The 22,202-nt window shown below is 39.5% G+C and overlaps 1 protein-coding gene across 27 annotated transcripts in view; it reads right to left on the bottom strand.

Annotated features, from left to right (window-relative positions):
- The window catches only part of GPHN (gephyrin), an 877,053-nt gene that overhangs the window by 180,766 nt on the left and 674,085 nt on the right, over positions 1-22,202 (bottom strand). For 11 of the 27 annotated variants that reach the window (XM_073610658.1, XM_073610659.1, XM_073610665.1 and 8 more), the window contains 2 exons: positions 7,112-7,183; positions 4,095-4,136 (listed from right to left, as the gene is read on the bottom strand). The exons of 6 other annotated variants lie outside the window; for them this stretch is intronic. In XM_073610658.1, coding sequence (XP_073466759.1) covers positions 4,095-4,136; positions 7,112-7,183 — 114 coding nt within the window. The remainder of the gene's footprint in view (positions 1-4,094; positions 4,137-7,111; positions 7,184-22,202) is intronic. 10 more of the 27 variants (XM_073610667.1, XM_073610663.1, XM_073610670.1 and 7 more) reach the window with 1 other exon arrangement.

Here is a 22,202-nt window from a genome sequence, read left to right on the forward strand (position 1 = left end):
CAGTGGGCGTCGTGATAAACGATGGATCTACACAGGGGGACATTTTTTTTTTTAAAGGACTTATTAAAAACTTGTGTTGTGTTTTTATCTACTTTTTTGGTGAATGAGTACTGGGGGCTCCCTTGGTTACAACTACCGGCCAGAGCTGTGGGAAAGAGGCCCTTGTCCCCATCAACATGTGGACAAGGTGCTTTTGGGGGGGAGCCCCCCTGCCCCACAGCACCCCCTCATGTTGAAGGCATGTGGCCTGATATGAATCAGGAGGGGGGATCACTCGCTTACCCCTCCTTTTCAAAAGTCAAGGTGGAAAAACTAGTAAAAAAAGGATAGAAACAATTTCTGATTTATTATTGGTGAAGACCATATAGGTTCAAATCCCGAGTCACACATTTTATTTGCCAAAATGGTTATAGAATACATCCGTATGTTGTTGTTTTATGGGTGTATTTTTTATCTTTCTAGATATTAATTAGTTCAAAGAACATGTGGCTCACTTCATTTTACTAAAGAAGTATAATTTTTTTAAATAACACAAAATAAAATAGGTCAAAAGTTAGGATTAGAAAAACGTGTGCTGTTTACAAGTTCAAAACAAACTTTAGTTTAGTAATAAAATATTTTTTTTCTATTCTTCAGTACCAGATTTTTTGTAGTTGTAATCTATGGAAAAATACTAAATAAACAATGCATAGAGATGTCCACGTCTGATGAAAACTGTTTAACCTCTTGCCACCCGCATAACACATATGTGCCATGGCAAAAGGGTGGGCTTTAAAGCCCATACACTGCACATATGCATTGTTGGGTGGCTGATAATTTTCTGCTGAGAGTATCCTCACTGCATGCTCCCAGGGGATCATGTGAGAACTGTGGCAGCCAATCACAGTGGTCAGATCATAGCTGATAATTCCAAACCCTGGCGTTCAGAACTTTTTAAAGGGACACCGGGGTGGAGAGAAGGGATTAGTAAACTAAAAAATAGGCAAAAATACTATGAAATTTGCAAAGAAAAGCTATATTGTTTTAAAATTTGTAAAAAAGGCAAAGTTATTTTTTAACCACTTCAGCCCCGTAAGATTTGGCTGCTCAATGACCAGGTCATTTTTTGCGAAATGGCACTGCGTCACTGAAAATTGCACGGTCGTGCGACATTGTACTCAAAACTGACTTCATTTTCCCCACAAATAGAGATTTATTTTGGTAGTATTTGATCACCTCTGCGGTTTTTATTTTTTGTGCTAAAGAAGCGCGACAATTTTGAAAAAAACACAATATCTTTAATTTTTTGCTATAATAAATATCCCACATTTTTTTCAAAAAAACTAAATTTTTCCTCAGTTGAGGCTGATATGTACTATTCTTCATATTTTTGGTAAAAAAAAAAAAATCGCAATAAGCGTATATTGATTGGTTTGCGCAAAAGTTATAGCGTCTAAAAAATAGGGGATAGAATTATGGCATTTTTACTATATATTTTTTTTTACTAGTAATGGCGGCGATCTGCAATTTTTTATTGGAACTGCGATATAGCTGCGGACAAATTGGAGACTTTTGACACATTTATGGGACCACTGACAATTATACAGCAATCAGTGCTATAAAAATGCACTGATTACTGCATAAATGTCATTGGCAGGGAAGGGGTTAACACTAGGGGCGATCAAGGGGTTAACTGTGTTCCCTCACTGTGTTTTAACTGTAGGGGGGATGGGACTGTCTAGGAGGAGTGAGAGATGGGGGGTGTTTATACATAGTATGAACATGCGATCTGTCTCCTCTCCCCTGAGAGAATCGGGATCTGTGTGTTTACACACACTGATCCCGATTCTCGCTCTGTCACGAACGATCACGGGTGCCCAGCGGTCATCGCGCCCTGCCGGGCACTCGCATTGGCTCTGGGCACACGCTGTGGGCGCGTGCCCCTAGTGGCCAAAAGGCGAAGCGACGTAAGGTAACGTTGTTTCGCCCAGCCATGCCATTCTGCCACAGTAAAACTGCGGCGGCTGGTCGGCAACCAGTTAAATAAACATTTAACAATGTTCAAACAATACAACATTTTTCCGTTTTGTTGTAAAGAACGGCATAAACTGTTGGCGCTATAAAAATCCTGTATAATAATAACAATTTAAGCAAACAAATTAACATTGCCAAAGGCTTAATGAATATATGCAAAGGAAATTTACATCAGTACAAGGCATACAAGATGCCTTTAAGGAAAAGCAATTTTTACAAAAAATCTGGAGCGTTTATAAAGAAAAAAATTCTGCATATACTATTTAAGTGATCTTTTTAATCAAAATGTTAGCCACTGTTTAAAAACAAAATTAGCAAGTGTCTGCTGCGATAAATTCCAAGCTGAGAGAGTGAAAGTCGAATAACAATCATTACAAAAATAATCAAGCTTATCAATTTCAATAAAAAAAAAATTCAGTCACGTTAACATATCTGTGACTTTAACAATTAAAATAAACATCAACAGCATATTTAAAAACTATTCAAAACTGTTTTAAATCTACAGACCATTTAGACATTCCAATTACTGCAGGATTTCTGCAAGGTCAAAAGGTCTACAAATAGCACTGGCATCACATGTGGCTCACTTGACCAGGACTGTTTGTCCCTGTCCCTTTGGACCGCATCATGCATCATTAGAAAAAATATGGGAGAACTATGCCAGCTGTGATAACTGATAAAGCAATTTAAAGCTGTGTATCAAGGACATAAGTACAAGACCTGTTCTGCATATTTAATATTGGCCACTGATCCATCTAAATCCCATGGTATATTCTGAAAGTGAATTTAAAGCCAAAACTATTTTTCATTTTGGATAGAGTAAAGGAGAGTTAAAACCAATGTCATTTGTTTTTGCCATCTGTGTTTCAATAGGGGCATTTTCCTTCAATTCCTGTCTTGTAAATTTAAATTTAATGTAAAAGACTATTTTTCCAATGTAAGGGAAGCAAATTGTCATTAGAGCAACTATGCTCATGCAAAGATTTCCCCTCTATTCCTGTTCTGGTGGCAGCTTAAAAATTGTGACTTACTCTTCCTGTTGTTTAGAAAAATTAGAGAGTAAATCTCCCTAACAGGGATGCAAAAAACAATGGAAACTTGACACTGGTTCTAACCCCCCCCAACATTCAAATCTAAAAAAAAAGTTTTGCCCTTAGTCTAACTTTAAGTTATCCATACACATATTCCATCTTGCTAGTTCCAACAACTGAAGCATTTGTTTCAGCACAATAAGCACAGTTGTATGTAATTCACATAAACTACCATAGCAGTGAATGCTACCAAGTCACTAAACAGCACTGCATATTATGGGAAACAAAGATGGGTGAGCTTACAGTTATGTAAGTGGCATAGTGACTTATAAAGACATTAACATTATCAACATGAACACTATTAATTTATCATTCAAAGCAAATAAACTAACTTTCCTATAATAACTTTAGATACAGAAATATAATGAATGTTATTCCTCTAGTTAATGACTTAAACGGTAGTCCCTCTCTGAACCAAAGCATCTACTGAAATGAGAACCAGTTGTAAATAACAATGATCTCACAATGACATTAAATTTTGTTGGCTTATCACGGCAGATATTTCCTTATCTTTTGTATGTTCAGAAATATCTAACAATTAAAGAACTTAAAAAACAGCTTCTGAATTGGGACCAATGAGAATAATATTTTTTCTTATTTGGTACTACTTTTAACTAGTATTTTAGATCAGCCACATGAAAAGGAGCTGAATGTTACCAGATAAATTTATTTAGTACAAAGAATATATATGTTTTTAATGTATAGATAGATACAATGATATTTATCTATCTATAGCTTCTTAACATTTGTGCAGTTAAGATAATGGTCTACATTGTAATAATTACACACAGCCACAGTGAATTCCAAACAATGTCAAACACAGGAGCAAGGTGAGCATGCAAATACATATTTTTATATGCCATTTGTTCCCCACTTGTGCACAATTTAAGGCAAAAAAATACATGGTGGAGGTGAGGGTGAGGATGTGAACTATGTGAAAGGGAAAAGAAATAGAAGAAAAAAAAAAAAAAAAGTCACGTGCAAGTATACCTCCGAAACACTATAGGTGGATGAGCAGGAAGGAAGCCGAGCCTGGTTGTGCAGTGAGGGAAAAGAAAACACGGTTAAATAAGGTATGGTGTTAACAGAAAAGTTTCAGAAGTAATTCTGTAAATATGGTTTCAGAACTAAAACAATAGCAGGGGGTTCATTTAGAATCAGAACTTCTTTTCCAAGATCATATATGTTTTCAGAGGGTAATATGAAATTTCAAAAGGTTCTTGTTTGCCATACAAGACTACATATAACATAAGGGAACAATCAAAAATGATGTTTCACATATGCATGCATTATTGTTGCAATACAGGCAGGTTATTCACAGAAAAAAACATGAATAAGTGACACATTTGAGATTTAAATGTACCACTGTAAAATTTTAAAATCATTGGGTAGTTCAATTGAAGAGACCAATAATAGCCATTACTTCTTTGGTCAAATGCAATAAAGGTTAGAAACTACCCAGAATTAGATTTATTTTTCATGCATTAGTACAAAGACACAAACCAGAGCTACAGAAATATTATTTCAATGTTATCACTATTTCAAAACCATCCAATAAACAATTTCCATACAACAAGCCTGCTGACATACTAGGAACATTTATGAAAATAAACACATAAGTATGGAGAAAAGTAAATCGACTTGTACTACCAGATAAAAAACAAAAAAAAAAAACAAAACAAAATTTTTCTGTCAAGTTATAAAATGCCCAGCATAGTGTAGTTATTTGAGCACATTAGTACAAACAAGAAAAGCACAAATTTAGTAACCTATATTTGCTTCTTATGGAAACAAAAATGTTTAGGTTGTCCTCAACTCAAAAAATGTAACTATGTAATTTCTAACTGCTCAAAACATCTACTCATAAAATTTTGGCAGCTTTGTCTTGACATGGAGAAAAAGAAAACTAAAATTACAGAATTTCTAACAGAAGACAAGGCTCAATTGTATTTGCTAAAAATACAGAATGTACTAATTATATTGAAGAATCTTCAAACATTTCTTGCTGAAAAAAGATGAAAATACATACATCACAATAATATAATGTTTATGAAGTAATGAACAAAAAGCCATTTTATAAAATATAGTATATAGTAAGTATATAATTTCAGAATTACCCCCCCCCCCATAAAGAAGCTCTACAGGAAACAATAACACATGTTCCCAGTGAATGGGGGTATTAATTTGTGGTCTACGGCTATTAGTCCATTAACTTTAATGGTGAGGGCTAAGTACAGTGCAAAGTATGAGCCCATCTATGGAAATCAACCACACAAATATGCTGGGTATTATGGAAGCACCGTCATAAAAATCTTTTAGTGCTAAACAGATATCTGAAAGTAGCATCAACTGAACTGCCATCCAATCTGCCACAGAAAGCAAAATTATGGAGAAGGTCTCATATCTTAGAGGATGTCTAACTTTTTCCTTGTAAACATCTTGAAAACACATCAAGAAAATTTTGTTTTTTTTTCACATTTTTACATAGAATAACAAAAGGATTTCCAAGAATTGGCATTAAAGTATTACTTAAATAAAGTCAGTAAGTCACCTTTTATTTTATCGAATTCACCATATTATAGGTTTTTTGCTAGAAATTGTTTTGTAAAAAATAATTTATGTTTTTTGCCCAATACACATCAAGCACTTCATCATACAACATGTCTTAATAGATGTGTATTTCAGAACTATAGTCTTCTAATTCCAACATCATTTTATTAGATATTTTTCTGATTGATTTCAAATAATTCTTCCATCCAGGCCATTTTAAATTGGTGTAAATAGATTTACAAAAGATATCTAGTCTCAAACCTCAACAAATCATAAGGCACCTAAGTTTTGCTAAGCTTTGCTTACAAATAGAATTGTGTTGCATAAGTGCATTTTTAAAAATGTTGTAATCTTAGCTATGATGTGGTTTTTGAGTCACACGACCTATGAAAAACACACCATAAGTACAGTAAAACCGTGGCAAAATTGCAGTAAAACCGCGGCAAAATCTTTTTTTTTATCTGCACCTTTTTCTTTATTGGCAAAATGCCAAAAACACAATTTTCGGCCAATATGTTTTGGCTGCTGAAATTTCAGTCCATCACTACTCTTAACCATCAGCAGCCATTGCATAGTCGCCGACATAAGCACTGCCCTTTTGTTTTGAAGGATGTCACTGCACCAAAAAGAAAAAACACAGCTGCACTATTTTTGGCAATGCAGCACACCACAATACAGAGTATTCATATTTTTGGTGCATTATATTGCAAATGGGTTTTTGCTTTGTGGTATCATTCAAAAAAGATGGCACCACAATTCACATATTCCCATAATACACAAGTGTGAATCCAGTATTAAAGTAGAAGCTCACAAATTGTTAAAAATCCCCCCCCCTCCCAGCTTCTAACACATCTTCTAGCTTGTACTGGGCATGCACTAACATCCCATAGACATAAATGGAGGTACAAAAACAAAAAGACATTTCCAATAACATATAACTTCCACACAATATACTGCTTGGACATTTTGCTTTAGCTAAAAAAAGTTATTTTTGTAAACACCTATAGAATATATTGGTTACTGTAGTTGGGTAATTTGATTTATAGGCACCGATGTAACTTTAAAATTAAAAAAAATCATATATTGGAGCCTAGGCACATAACTAATCATTATTTGTCTCATTCATGGGATGACAGAAATATATTGTCAACAATATATAAATATTTTATTTTTTTTTCCCTCATATTAGAGGAATGGGGGGAATATATCTGAAGATAAATTTACAAATGTGCTGTTTCCTTACAAATGGAAATGCACTAGAAAATGTACTTATAAGGTCTCTGCAAATTCAAATGAAACCCCTGCTAGATTCAAATATGCACATGTAAAACTTGAATGGAGGAACAGGAAAGGCTAAATAAGGGTGGTGATATGTTTGAATTCTGGTTCTACTGGCCATCAGACATTAAACAAAATATATAGATGCATGAAAAAAAAATCGCTGAGGTAAATCGTACATTTACTCGGAGCGAGTATCCTTTGTCATTGCCTTGAAGGTGATCTCTGAGATTCTCCAGTTTGCGGTGAAGCTATATGTGGACATCAGAAAATCAATTGAAAAAGCATCCTGTTTCTTAAAAAAAAGAATGAGTAAAAACTTTTGTTTCAAATAAAAACAGTTCCTGCCACCATTTAGAAAACAACTAAATATATAAGTTTATATTTTACCAAACATGTAGCATGCACTGGGGCACAAAAACTGCTGGGATATAAAACATTACTAACAATATGCATCTTTTTAAACAGCAATTGCCAACTTCTTCACTAAAATAAGCTTACTTGTGAAATATGTAACAACATATCTGAAAAAAATGATAAATTGTGTTTAAAATATGTATATCAAAAAACAAAAAAGCTCCTAAAAACTTGAAATGCAACATGTTACAACCGAAGGGTGGTTATGATTTTTGGCTGAAGAAATCATGAATGTAGTCAATGAATGTAGTTAATTAAATATTGATTGTGGAGCTTTTGAATAATCTTATGAGGAGTATATGCAGTAAAATGGTTGGTATATCTAACATTAAAAATGAGCATTCTAGTCTATGTAAAAAAAAAAAAGAAAAAGGAAAGTAATACAAAGCACAAAAAAGTAAACTGTGAGTATGAATTAAAAAACACTAACAAAATCAATGTTCAAGTATACTGTGAGGTGAACATAGTGGGGCTGTGGCTGATTTACTAAAGACGCCGAGACATCATCTCACAATAAATTCTGTGAATATTCACATAAATTATCCAGTCACGTGCAGATGAAATAAGCAAACGTGTTTACGATTTACATGACTGGATCATTTATTGTATGAATATTCTCAACTCCTTTAGTGAATCAGCCTCAATGTGTCAAATTAAAAAAAAAGAGTATAGCATAAAACCAAAGGTAGCCAAAATATTTTTCAACAAGAGAAATAAACGTTTTGCTGTTCTCCTATTTTACCCATCCTTTCAAATTCCTGGCAACGTCTTCAATAGGCAATTAAATATAACTCTAATAGCAGTCATAATAATTCCACACTAACACATCCCTAAATACAATGCCTGCAATACTTTAACACAAAATAAATTATATATTTTTTCTGATTAAGAGAAGGGGCATTCACACACCTACCAGGCATGTAAATCAATTCAATTCAATGACATGCAATCTGCCTTGGTAAGAGGTTGCACAAATTATCGTTCCCAGTTAGAGTGGTCAATTCTCTCTTCCTGTATTTTACAATGGCCACCTAAATGCTCCCTGCAAAATTCACAGAACAAAAGATGACTCTACACTCAATACTAATCTGACAGGGTAAGACTAATTTTGTAATAGCTTATCTACATTGTCTAACGAATATATAAAACTTCCAAATGGCTGAGACTTCTATACTTCCAATTTTCAATATTAATCCAATCTGATAGCACAAACCATGCTTTACAGAGTTGCAGTTGTTTAGATTTGTGACAGTAATCCTAGCACTATTAAAGTGTATGTAAAGCAAACTTTTTTCTTTTTTTACGGAGTAGGGATGGGTCATGGGTCCAAGTCCTGTCAGGTTTTTATTAATGTGTGTGCCCCTGCTGGGGAGGTTCACTACTATTTGTCTTGTGATCATTGTAAGACAGACAGAAAGTGATAAGAATAAACAAAATTTATGGAGAGAAAATCCTCCAATTGGGACACCTGATGATTGTTAAGATGTGAATTATATACACTTTGAAGGGATTAATCCTCATTTACTGTTGCATCTTCAAAACAGGAAGTGAGGGGAAATCTCCCGAGTGGGTCACAGGCACCAAAAGAGACACCTGAAATGGGTTTTAACCTAAAATGAAAACAAAAACTTCTGACTTCACATACACTTTGGAAAGGGATCTCCTTAGATATAAAAAAAACGAGTGAATGCAGATATGTATATTTATTAAAAATAATAAATCATATTTTTTAATAAATCTAGTGTAAGTACCTGTATTTGACTTGATACAAGCCTTTTGTTATCCACTATATATCAGCACAGATTGTGAGAAGGAGGGGCAGCTCAAGCAGCCAATCAAGTGTTTTACATGTACATACATTGACAATGAACATACTCAAAACAGAAGAGAACAGTGTGAACAGAGGGTGAACTGCTGATGCTCCTTCTTTGTCTAACCACAGTGTAGGGGTAGGTATGTAACTTAGATTTACTGCTCAACTGTTGTAGAGAAAAGTCCAACCACCAACCTGGCTGAGCAGTTTGGCAGAATATGTAAATCATAGGATTGGCTTAACAGAAATATAAATCCTTTAGCAGGTAAAGCAGCTACGTTTCCAAATGTGTATTTAGCCATTTGCCTGGAGTTCAGCTTTAACTGAAATCAAGACATAAAAACACTGATATACTACTTGATTTAGTTACAATTTACTAGTGACAAGATAAATCCACCCTCACTATACAACACTGGCTTAATAAATACTTGTAATAACACCTATCTGTCCCTGCTCCATTGATACATTCAATGATTAGGCTGCTCAGTGCTGCACTATCTCTTCTTCAAATTCTTCACTATTGGGTGTGGCTGCTCCCACATCCAACTGATGTCCCAACGTACTATGAACTCTGCAAAGGAATTAATGGAGAATGTAGAGTACAACTGTTGAAAGAGCTGGACTAGATGGCAAATATTTTAAAGAACAGGTTGTGCAGCACTAAACAGGCAACACAGTGAAAGTCTTGACTGAGGAAGTACAGGCAAGTATAAGACTTAGAGTGAGGCTTGTTTTTGCGTATCAATGCAGTTGCATTGTGCTATCTTTTAGAATACCTAAAATGTACAATCTCTTATTATGAAGCCCACAAATAAATCAGTTGTTAAGAACATTTGTTAGCCTTCAGGAATCTTCTAAATCAGTGGATTCTAAAATGTGATCTGATTTGCATGGATTTTAAATGTGGTGTGAGTCACACAGTAACTCCCTATGCAAGGTGTGAACGGGCCCTTGAGGTATAAGACAGTCTTATTTAACAAACAGCACACACAATATTTCTCGAAAATGAAATTATTATAGTTGTTAATTTGTTTTTGCATTAATTTTCCTTAATGGTCTTTTTATCTAATGTACGTTAGTAAGGCATCTGCCTGAAAAGGAGAAAGAGAGAGAGGAACAGAGAAATAATATAACAAAAAGGAAAGGAGGATAATAGGGGGTGAATTCTCTTCTCCTATGGGCCCCCTGAATATCCACATAGCCCAAGAGGACCATATCTTGAGGAATTTCTCATGGGCATCGGAGGAAATAGCTGAGAGATTTTCTTTAATCACAATCACATTCAGTGGAGAAATACTGTAACCTCAGAGAAGTTTATATTGGGAAATTCCAAGAGTGGGCTATTGTTTTTTTCCTGCTGAATATGAAGTGTCTGGAAGGGGCATGTTCAGTAAGGCTTTTACTGGATCCTTGTTTAGGTTACAGTCCAGAACAGTATATATTGAGGTAAAGACAAAAACTCATAACCTGCAAGCCCTGGGGCATAACCAACAGATATATAGCAATGTGCCTTCCTGTCCACAGGTGCAAAAACATAATGGTGAGTATTGGGGTATGAATTTAGCAATTCTGGAAGGTGTAAGCTATCAGCAGAAAAATACTTTATACAAGTTCCCCAAGGCTAAGATGTTAAATTAACTTTTGGCCATAGAAGTCCATATTCCCAACTAATTCTCTTCTGATAGAAATTTAGGAAGTACCTCCTCCCATCAGAGCATAAAATGCGTTTTGCAAAAAGATTTGGAGGGTCAAATAGAGACTTGTATTAAGGAAATAAGTCCTGGAGTGTAAGGAATAAGATGGCATTTCCTCTCGAAAGCTCTTAGGACAAGGGGAGTAGGAGTCCACTGCAACAAAGAAAGAAAGAAAATGTCTCAGTTGTAAATATTGATAAAACTGAGCCGGGGGGCTACATGTGTCTCTTATAAATATTTGTTTGGTTTGATGTCTTCAAAAGTGGGTAAATAATATACATCTTCGAACCCCTTGTGGTGCTATCGATAATATCTAGCTAGGGATTCCATTCAAGGGGGAATAGAGGGCATTATATTAGACTCAGTAGGTGGCATGTTGTTAGTTTTTATAAACAGAAAGCTTTATTTATACAGAAATATATATACAAAAATAATGCAAAATATACCACACTACAAAAACAATTAAACCAAAGTCTAATGTTGACTTGGCAAAATCACACATTAATAAATAATGTTTTATAGTACCAGTATGTTTAATGTCCAATAGTCCATGACTAACAAGTATTGACAATTGTTTTTTAACCAGATTTGTGAGATTACCGTATATACTCGAGTATAAGTCGATCCGAGTATAAGTCGAGGCCCTAATTTACCACAAAAAAATGGGAAAAACTTATTGACTCGAGTATAAGACTAGGGTGGGAAATGCAGCAGCTACTGGTAAATTTCAAAAATAAAAATAGATACCAATAATGTTTTTGAATATTTATTTCAAAGAAAAAACAGTAAACTAGCTCTGTAAGTGGAAAAGAGGGTCAATAAAAACTATATGGTATCAACAATAACTTTAAAAGTACAAGTACCTTAGCTCAATCAGCCACAAAGTTAAAACACAAGAGTTAAAATCCTTCAAAACTGGATTCCTCCTCATCATCTGTATGTCCAGAGCTTCAGCATTAGCTGGTGTGAGGTTATCAGCATAGACATTGTCATCATCACTGAGTTCACAGTCATCACCATCACTGCTGTCGTTCTCAAACAAAGTGTTGTCTTCACTGTCATCCATAGCATTACTAATGCCACATTTCTTGAAGGCGCGTTGCACCATGTCCTCCGGAATCTCTTCCCATGCATCCTGAACCCACATTGCTATCAATTCTATGTCGGGCTTCATCAGATTTCCACCTTTTGTCAGTCGGGCTTGACCAGATGACATCCATTCATGCCACATCTTTCGCACACGGTCTTTGAAAGGTTTATTTAAACACACATCTAGCGGCTGCAATACAGATGTAAGCCCACCTGGAATAACGGCCAAAGTAACTTGAGAAGATTTTGCCAATTTTTTTATGTCATCAGATGTGTGGGCTCTGAACATATCCCAAACTAGCAATGATGGTTTTTTCTTTAAGGCTGCTCCTGGTCGTCCGTTCCAAATTTCTTCCAGCCATTTTTTTGTTCCATCTTCATCCATTCAGCCTTCAATATGTGCGTGCACTGTAATTTGTGGTGGGAATTTGACCTTTTTAGGCAAGGTCTTTCTTTTAAAAATAATGACAGGCCGCAGCTTGGTTCCATTAGCCAAACATGACAGAACGACTGTGAAATGTTTTTTTTCATTTCCTGTGGTTCTGAGAAAAATAGTTTTGGCTCCCAAACTTGCCACAGTTCTGTTGCTTGGAAGATCAAAGGTCATAGGTGTTTCATCCATATTTCCAATATCTCCCAGGTCATAGTTATGGATCCTTGTTTTATGATGAATGAATGGAATGACATCACTTTTTCATCAAGGTCTTTTGGCAACTTTTGTGAAATCTTTGCTCTTTGCCGCAAACATAGGCCAAACCTATTCATGAAGCAGATACACCATCCTGCTGACACAACAAAATTTTCAATGCCTGGTGGTTTTAATTTGTCATCTTTAGCCATTTGAAGGACATGTAAGTGAATTCCGATGCATGTTACACAGTAACCATTTTCACAACACTCCATAACCCATTTATGCAATTCAGTCTCTAGAGCCCCATATGAAGTTGTTAAACCACATCGAGCTTTTTTATCCTTTGGAATCTTTTCCAAGTCAGCTTTCATTTTCTGCCAGTCCCTCACTAGTTTTTCACTAACACAAAATTCCCTACTTGCAATACAGTTATTGCTTTCTTCTGCTCTTGACACAACCTTAAGTTTGAAACCAGCTTCGTATGAACTGCGTTTTTGTTTTGGTCCAGGATTACCAGTAGAAGTATTGGGATCCATGTCTAACAGGATAAAAAAAAAAAAGACTTGTATAGTTTGAGGCCTAATGCAGGCTGATGATATTACAGAATGTGATGACATGACTGTTTGCATAGAGCAGCCTGTGTTAGGGCTCATAATATACATTCTACCAGTGCCCATGAAATGCAGCCTGCCAGTGCCCATGATATACAGCCTGCCAGTGCCCATGATATACAGCCTGCCAGTGCCCATGATATACAGCCTGCCAGTGCACATTATATACAGCCTGCCAGCGTCCATTATATACAGCCTGCCAGCGTCCATTATATACAGCCTGCCAGCGTCCATTATATACAGCCTGCCAGGGTCCATTATATACAGCCTGCCAGTGTCCATTATATACAGCCTGCCAGGGACCATAAAATTTGCCCATCAGAGTGCCCCTTAACGTAAAATTTGCCCATCAGAGTGCCCCTTAACAGAAAATTTGCCCATCAGAGTGCCCCTTAACAGAAAATTTGTCCATCAGAGTGCCCCTTAACAGAAAATTTGCCCATCAGAGTGCCCCTTAACAGAAAATATGTCCAACAGCGTGTCCCTTAACATAAAATTTGCCCATGGACACATTTTATATTAAGGGACACTCTGATGGGCACATTTTATATTAGGGGCACTCTGATGGGCACAACAAAACGTGCCCCCTAATGTAAAAACTGCCCATCAAAGTGCCCCTTAATACAAAATGTGCCCATCAGTGTTGCTCTTAAAATAAAATATGCCCATCAGAGTGCACCTTAACATAAAATGTGCCCATCAGCGTGACCCTTAACATAAAATAAGGGTCACGCTGATGGGCACCTTTTATGTTAAGGGGCACTCTGATGGGCACATTTTTTTTTAAGGGGCACGCTGATGGGTATATTTTAATGTGCATGCTGATGGGCACATTTTATGTTAAAGGGCACTCTGATGGGCACAACAAAATGTGTCCATCAGTGTGCCCCTTAAGAAAATATGCCCATCAGTGTGCACATTAAAAATATACCCATCAGCGTTCCCCCTAAAATAAAATTTGTCCATCAGAGTGCCCCTTAACATAAAAAAGGTGCCCATCAGCGTGACCTTTAACAAAATAAAATATGCCCAGCCATTAGTGATCACTACATACCTTGAATGCAGGAGGGGCGGATTGCGGAAGCTGCAAGAAAGCCTAAGCCAGGACCCGGGAACCACGAGTAGCAGGGGGGCGGGCGCGCACGTGATGTCACGCCCCTACTCGCGGCCTGTGAGTGCGAGCTCTCTTCGTCTCCGACACCTGCGGTGAGGAGCAGGGGGCCGGCGCACGCAGTGTCACTGGTTGCTGGGGAAACCCGCGGTCCCAGCAAACTAGTGACGGCATCGGCGAACCCAGCGGCATGATGCCGCCCCCTTTTCTCCTCCACTACTTGCGTTTTTAGTTAAATGACTCGAGTATAAGTTGAAGTGGCTTTTTTCAGCCCAAAAAATGGGCTGAAAAATTTGACTTATACTCGAGTATATACGGTAATGTTGTGTTGATGAATAAGATGTATAATAAAAACCTACCGTTAGCTTGCTAAAGAGGCCTGTTATTGTCACATTATGGTTTCCTTAAGTTATGGGAGTCCTTTATAAGAAATTGCTTAAAAAAAGGATATAATAATATTGAAGGGCAGTCTACTTTTTTTTGTATTTGCACAATACAGGGATAAAACATAGGGAAATGTGCATGTATTACAGATAATAAATATTCTTTTCCCAGGCATACGGGTACATTTTAAGAAGGAATGGATGAAACTGAGTACCAAAACACTTTGGAATTACATATCAGGAAATAGATTGTAAACTAAAAAAGCCAGCATCTTTCAACACTTTTTTAACACTTTTTTAAGTAATACCCACTGGCCAGTTCTTAGTAACCCAAATGAATTGTGCCAATGATGAGTGAACGTGGAAGCATTAACTGACAAATGTTGGACTTGGAGCTATGGCCACAAAATTTTGTAAAGGATTTCCAATTACAGACTATAAATTAGGAGTGGAAGGGAATAAAGCAACTATGTGAGACTTGTATGTTGAAAAGTTTTAGGGCATTTTGTCAAAACAGCTGTATTTACTTACCAATAATAGTTAAATAGTCAAACAAGTAATCCTGAAGAAATCCATCATTTACAAATTTCCAAAAAGAGGAGACTTTATTTCCAATTACAAAATGGGGCATTTAGTTTTACATTGCTGTATAAACATTACCTTTAAAAAGCTAGTGGTGCAATGCATTACTTGAGTGTGGTGTATACAAGTATCTTGAAGTGCTTTCCTAAAAGGCATTCATTCTTGATGGGAAATATGTTGGAGCTGCGGCCTCAGAAAATAGCAAAGGCAAAGGACTATTTACCGCTACTCTCTGTGGTGATCATGTTTCTGTTTGGTGGCAGTCATCTTAGTAGAGGCGGCACTTTGCTTTCTTATGTCAAAACTTGCCCCTGCTGTTTGGTGATGTGATGACTGGAGGAATGGAGGAACAAAAGCAGCAGCAGAAAGAAAAAGATTCAGAAAGTACAGATGCACAAAATGAATGAAGCAGCAGGAAGATTCTCCCACAATAGCAGAGTAAGTAGCAAAGTAATGACATCACCAAATCTCATTTGATCTCAGGCATATGGTGCCTTAGAATCTCATATTACAGATGTACAACTATAAGAGAGTAAACGAACATAAAGTATACTGCCATTAATCAAAGTACTGCTTATGCACAATTAACCTTTCTAGAGGTTCCTACTAAGATAGCAAATCTTAAGATTGGTGACTTCTGTAAACAATTACCTTTTCTGACAGGCTCCCTGCAGTCCTGTGTTCCACACTAGTTGGCCTGCCTCTAATTGCATGTCTGTTGATTTGAACGGAACTCTGCAATGTATCTATAAAACTTGCTGCCCTCTTCAGATAGGGGAGATCCTTAGACCAAATAGCTGAAACAAAGACAAAAAAAGGGCGCACCAGCCTAGTGCCTTGAAAATAAAGTAGCGGATCGCTAATATGTGAAGGTTTTGATAAACTAATAGTGATAAAAGAATTTGCTGCAGTTGTCACTAGTGTGCTCCTACAAGTGACAATATAAAATGAAAAAAGTGTGACAGCGCTGCAATGATAATGTGCCAACAAACCTTCTACTGATGCAATATACAAAATAAAATAAAATAATGCAATGTGAAATGAAAAAAGTCCAATAATCAATAAGTGGAGACTCCTTCATAGTGATATTTTTTCTAAGAACTCTTCATCCTGAGTGCTCCCGCCACCGCATGCAATGGCCGCTGGATGGAATTTATGTTGGCCATTGATCGTGTTGTTTGAGCAGAGTAAAGATTACAGAGGATTCCTTGAAGAGTTTATTGACACTAAGTGCAAAGGCGTATTTTTTTTTTTTTTTAACAGAAGGAATGTTTATTGAAGTATTAAGACATTATACATGAGATCAGTAGTAATCACATTAGTATATATTCACCCGACAAAACCAACAATGACTATCTTGTTACTCTGAGTTCATCAATCATAATCAAAGTACCCTTCATACAGTATATCCACCACAATCCTCCCCAAGCCCTCCCCCCACTAGGACAGTGCCCACAGTATGTTTAATAGGTATATCAGCTCCTGTATAGGATGTACCTGTCTGGCTTAGTTCCCATATCAACACTAAGGATAGGGGAGGGGGGGGGGAGGGGACGGAGAGAAGGGGACGCAGACATGTACACAAAGAAGAGTGAAGAAGGAAAACGCAGACGGGATGCGAAGAGAGTGCGTAGGAGGGGGGGAGAGAACACCATCTATTCACCAGGCTGAACCTTTCCTAGACCCCAGGAGGGGGTCGCGTCACGCTCCGCCACCATCCATAAACTCCAGCGTCCTCTATCTCCTGAGTCCATACTTTATGTATCCCAGTCTATCCATCTAGACTGTGATATGCCTGGCCTGAATCCAGGGCGCCCATATTTTTTCAAATTTTTGAGGGCAGTTCCTGCCCATGTACGTTAGTTTATACACGGGCAAGACCGTGTTTATAAGCGCCCTCCATGTTGACAGTTGGGGGGGATCTGGCACCTTCCACTTCAAGAGTAACGCTTTCCTGGCATAGTATGCCGCATAAAAGACAAATAATGCATTATGTTTGGTCGTTTTAAGGTTATCAGTGATACCCAGTAAGAATATCAGGGGATCACCCTCCAGATTGAGTCCTGCCACAGTGTTCACTTCAGCAATCACTGCCCGCCAGAATACCTGAATGAGGGGGCATTCCCACACCATATGTATAAAGGTACCCACCGACTGTCTGCATTTGGGGCACATGTCCATCGCCGCCGGGTATATTTTGGAAAGCCTAGCAGGGGTATAATATACTCTGTGTAAAAATTTTAATTGGACAAAGCGATCTCTGGCTGATATCATAAGCGGAATGCATTGCTGTAGGCCCTCCGTCCAATCCTCTTCCGTTAAGGCAGGTATATCTTTTTTCCAGGCCTCAAAGAGTTTAGCTGTGTTAGCATCTTTCCTGCACGTGAGCCTCATATATATATATATATATAGAGGATAATGTGCGATCTATCTCTTCCGCCATTAGGAGGGACTCAACCGAGTTGACAGCAATAGCAATCCCATCCGGGAACTGGGCCCTCACAGCGTGTCTAAGCTGGATATATCTAAAGTACATCCACGGCGGCAGATTAAACTGTCTCCTGAGTTCTGCCAAAGATAGAAGCCTTCCCCCTAATATAATGTGTTTTAATTTAGTTATCTGAAATCTTGCCCAAATTTGTGGATCCGGAACAGATCCAAGATGTCGCAGATTGGGATTACCCCAGAGCGGAGTGTGAGGGGACATAGCGCCCCCCTCTACTAAGCAATTGGTGGCTGTTTTCCAGGCTAATAGTGTAGTTCTTATGGGAGTAGTCACTTGTGAGCTATACTTGGGACCACGGTATACTAGGTCGGTAAGTTCGGAATAAGATCCCAAGATGGCCGCCTCCAAGTTTACCGCTGGGTTTGACTTGTCCTGAGTGAACCACCATCTTACAGTAACCAATTTTGCAGCCCAATAGTACTTTTTAAAATTTGGTAAGGACAGTCCTCCCTCTGTAAGGGAGAGCTGGAGTTTTGATTTCGCCACCCGGGGAACCGAACCCGCCCAAATAAATGTAGTGATTATGCGATCTAATTTAACAAAAAAGGCATTGGGAATAGGAATCGGGGTATGTCTAAACACATACAGAAATTTAGGGAGAAAGGTCATTTTGATAAGATTGACTCTACCAACCGGGGTAAGGGGAAGGTTCTTCCACACCCCGCATTTAAGTGATAACTGTTAGAGAACAGGGTATAAATTATCCTCTAGGTATTTTTTGAGATCACGTTGAACATATATGCCTAGATATTTAAATCTAGTCGTTACTTGTAAAGGAATCTGTGGGGCTACTATTTGTTCTCCCGAGGTCAACTGGAAGAGGAGTGATTTGTCCCAATTTATCCTTATCCTAGAGAAATATCCAAATCTGTCTATAATGGCTAAAGCTGCGGGCAGTGAGCGGTGGACATCCTGCAAATATAGCAGCATATCGTCCGCATATAGAGGTACCTTCTCGACCAGGGGGGGAAAGAAATGCCCCGGACCTCTCCAGCGGACCGCAGAAGCTCTGCCAATGGCTCAATCGCCAGCGCAAAAAGAGCCGGAGATAGAGGGCAGCCCTGTCTGATTCCTCGGTGGAGTGGGAAGGCCGGTGAGAGTATACCACCTGTACGGACTCTAGCCGAGGGGGCTGAATATAGCATCCTCAGCCAGGCTATGAATTTGGGCCCGAACCCAAATTTTTGAAGAACGAGCCATAGATATTCCCACTCCACCGAGTCGAAGGCCTTCTCCGCGTCTAACGAGGCGACCGCTGCAGTATCCTCCCCTGTCGGGACCCCCGCCAGCACAGTGTATAACCTTCTCAGATTAATATCTGTACCTTTCCCTGGCATGAAACCACTTTGGTCTCTGTGAACCAGGGCTAGGATAACTCTATTTAGACGATTGGCCAGCACCTTCGCGAGGATCTTTGCGTCCACATTGAGCAGCGAAATGGGTCTATATGAGGAACATAGCTCTGGGTCCTTTCCAGGCTTGTGGATGACCACTATAACTGCTGTCAACATCGAGGGGGGGAGAGAAGAGGCTTTAAATGAGGCCTCCAGCACTTCCAACAGTCTGCAGGCCAATGTATCTACATGGGCCTTATAGAACTCCGCCGGCAGACCATTGTCGCCCGGTGTTTTTCCGGCCTGCATAGAGCCAACGGCCCGCTGTATTTCTTTGAGAGTGAGCGGAGCGTCCAGACTCCCACGGGTCTCCTCCGTCAGCACAGGGAGTTCAACTCCCTCCAGATAAGTTTGAAGTTCGTCTATAGAATATCCGACCCTGGAGGTATATAGGTTCCTATAGAAGGAGGCAAAGCAGGCATTAATGCCTCCGGGGTCAGTGATTATTTGCCCTTGAGAGTTTTTAATGTTAGCAATACCTGGCATAGCCGAGTGCTCTTTAGACAACCACGCCAGAAGTCGGCCCGTCCGCTCACCCTGTTCAAACACTCTCTGTGATTGGTGTAGTAACATTTTCTTGGCTGACATAGTCCTTAAAAGCATTACCTCACGGAGGGCACACTGCAGGTCCCTCCGGGTCACCTCATCTTTGGTATTCACGTATGATTGCTCAAGTTCAACCGTCCTCCTTTCCGCGACCACCAGTTCCTCTCCTGCCTTATGTCTAACCTGCCCTATCTTCTGCTGATAATAACTGCGCACCTGCATTTTAAAAGCGTCCCAGCTAGATGGTGGGTCAGTGGCAGGGGGGTTCACATTCCACAGGTCTGCAATGTGTTCCTCCGCCTCCGGGGCCACTCTCTCATCGGATATCCAAAAGCGGGACAGACGCCACAGACAGTCGGCGGGGGCCTGGTAGACACCTATGCGGAGCAGGATAGGGGTGTGATCAGATATCCCCCTTGGTAGAATGGATACCTCTTGGACTTTTGGCAAAACCGATCCACTGACAAACACTAAGTCTATTCTGGACATAGCTGCATAGGTGGCGGACTGGCATGTATACCTTCTCAGGGAGGGGTGCTTCCACCGCCAAACATCAGTGAATCCGAATGTGTCTGCCCATCGAGACAGCGGGGAATCACTGGCCCCTCCTGGCGACATCCTATCTAATGCTGGGCATGGAGGCATATTGAAGTCCCCTGCTATCACCACATTATTCACTGACATGTTGGCTAGCCTTTGGGTAATTGTGTTTAAAATTGTTAAGGATGCTGGAGGGGGGATATACAATCCCACCACTGCCATAGGTGTATTTGCAATGACAGCGTTCATAATTACAAATTTTCCCCCGGGATCCAGGTGCAGATCAACCAATCTAAATGGGAGGGATTTGTGGATAAGCACACTCACCCCTCTGGCATAAGAGGAGTAGGTGGCATGGTAATAGTGCCCTACCCACGGCTTTTTAAGCCCAAGAATTCTGCTCCCTGTTAGGTGGGTTTCCTGAAAAATACATATGTCAGGGTGGTGTGTTTTCAGAAAGTTGAAAACCAGAGAGCGCTTTATCCGGGAATTAAGTCCCCGGACATTCCACGATATAATTGTTAAAGGGGCCATATTTGCAAGTAGAAATCAATATGCCATGGCACAGCCAGCCAACATAGTAGTGCACCTGGATCCCAGGATACAATCCACACCCCCCCCACCACACCCTCCCCACATGGTAAACAGAGACAACACAGTCAGCATCCATATTGGCACAGTTACTTCGTACACATTCCTTCATCAGAACTAAGAACATTTTTAACCCACTCCAACTCCCCCCCTCCCCGCACACCCCCCCAAACTGGGTTGTGCTAGTATCCCAAACCAAATCATAGTCAACGACTATCTGGGGTCATGACCAAAAGAAAAGAAAAAAGAACACACACAAAAAAGAAAAAAGCACAGTCGCTCCGTTGTAACAGGGAGCGTGTAGTTACAACTTGTCCGGAGGAGATGCCTCCAACGATGGGGAAAGAAAAAGAAGAAAAACTAAAAAATTATTATTATAGGGGGGACTCCAGAGTGCTATTTCGTGCATATCACAGGAGCTTTAGGGTACTGAAGTGTAACATGTCCCAGTCCAGCGAGGAGCAGATTTAAGGTGAAAGTAATATTAGCATTATATACTCCAGTCCTTCATTTATATACATCAGTACCCATAAAGGCGATCTCCTGTCCCCATGCTGGAAGTAAAAAGAGTCTTGCACATCTTAGTAAGCTATCAATGCACACAGGAGTATAGACAATCCCCTCCATTTCGTTCCAGGGAGCGGTAGGCCTTCAGGTGTTGATATCAGACAAAATGGAGGGGGAGTATAATCCAAAGGCTAGTGAAGGGCATATGCCGAGGTAATAGGGCATTCGCATACAGTTAATGCATGGGTGATACGGGACAGGGTTGAAAGCAGAAAGGGAAAGCAAGATGTTACTCACGGGATTGAAGCAGTAAGCAGTTGCAGACACAGGGAATTCGCAGTTCATCGAGGCGGGAGAGTATTCAGCCATTGCGATGCTTCTCCTGGCGAGGTGAAAAATCTCGTGGTCTCACCATCTTGCACCCTGAGGTATGTCGGGAATAACATACTATATTTAATAGCCTTTGCCCGGAGAGCCCTCTTCACATCATCGAATGACCTCCTTAGCTTTTGTGTATCCACCGAGAAGTCCGGGAAGAACATGAGGCGGGCTGATTCGTGTCTGATCTCCTGCATCTTCCTGGCTTCTCTGAGGATTAGGTCTCGATCACGAAAATTTAGGAGCCGGAATATGAATGTACGCGGCGGGGATCCCGGTGGCCCTCGCTGGGGGGGCATCCTGTGTGCTCTCTCCACCGCGAAGAAGGACGAGAAGGCCGCCTGTGGGAAAAGCGTGCGGAGGAGTCTCTCTATGTAGAGAACCGGGTCTTGACCTTCCGAACCCTCCGGGAGTCCCACGACCCGGAGGTTGTTCCGGCGGTTTCGGTTCTCTGCGTCTTTGGATCTGGCTTCCAGG

The sequence above is a fragment of the Aquarana catesbeiana genome, linkage group LG13 (assembly GCF_042186555.1).
Source record: "Aquarana catesbeiana isolate 2022-GZ linkage group LG13, ASM4218655v1, whole genome shotgun sequence".
Classification (NCBI taxonomy): domain Eukaryota; kingdom Metazoa; phylum Chordata; class Amphibia; order Anura; family Ranidae; genus Aquarana; species Aquarana catesbeiana.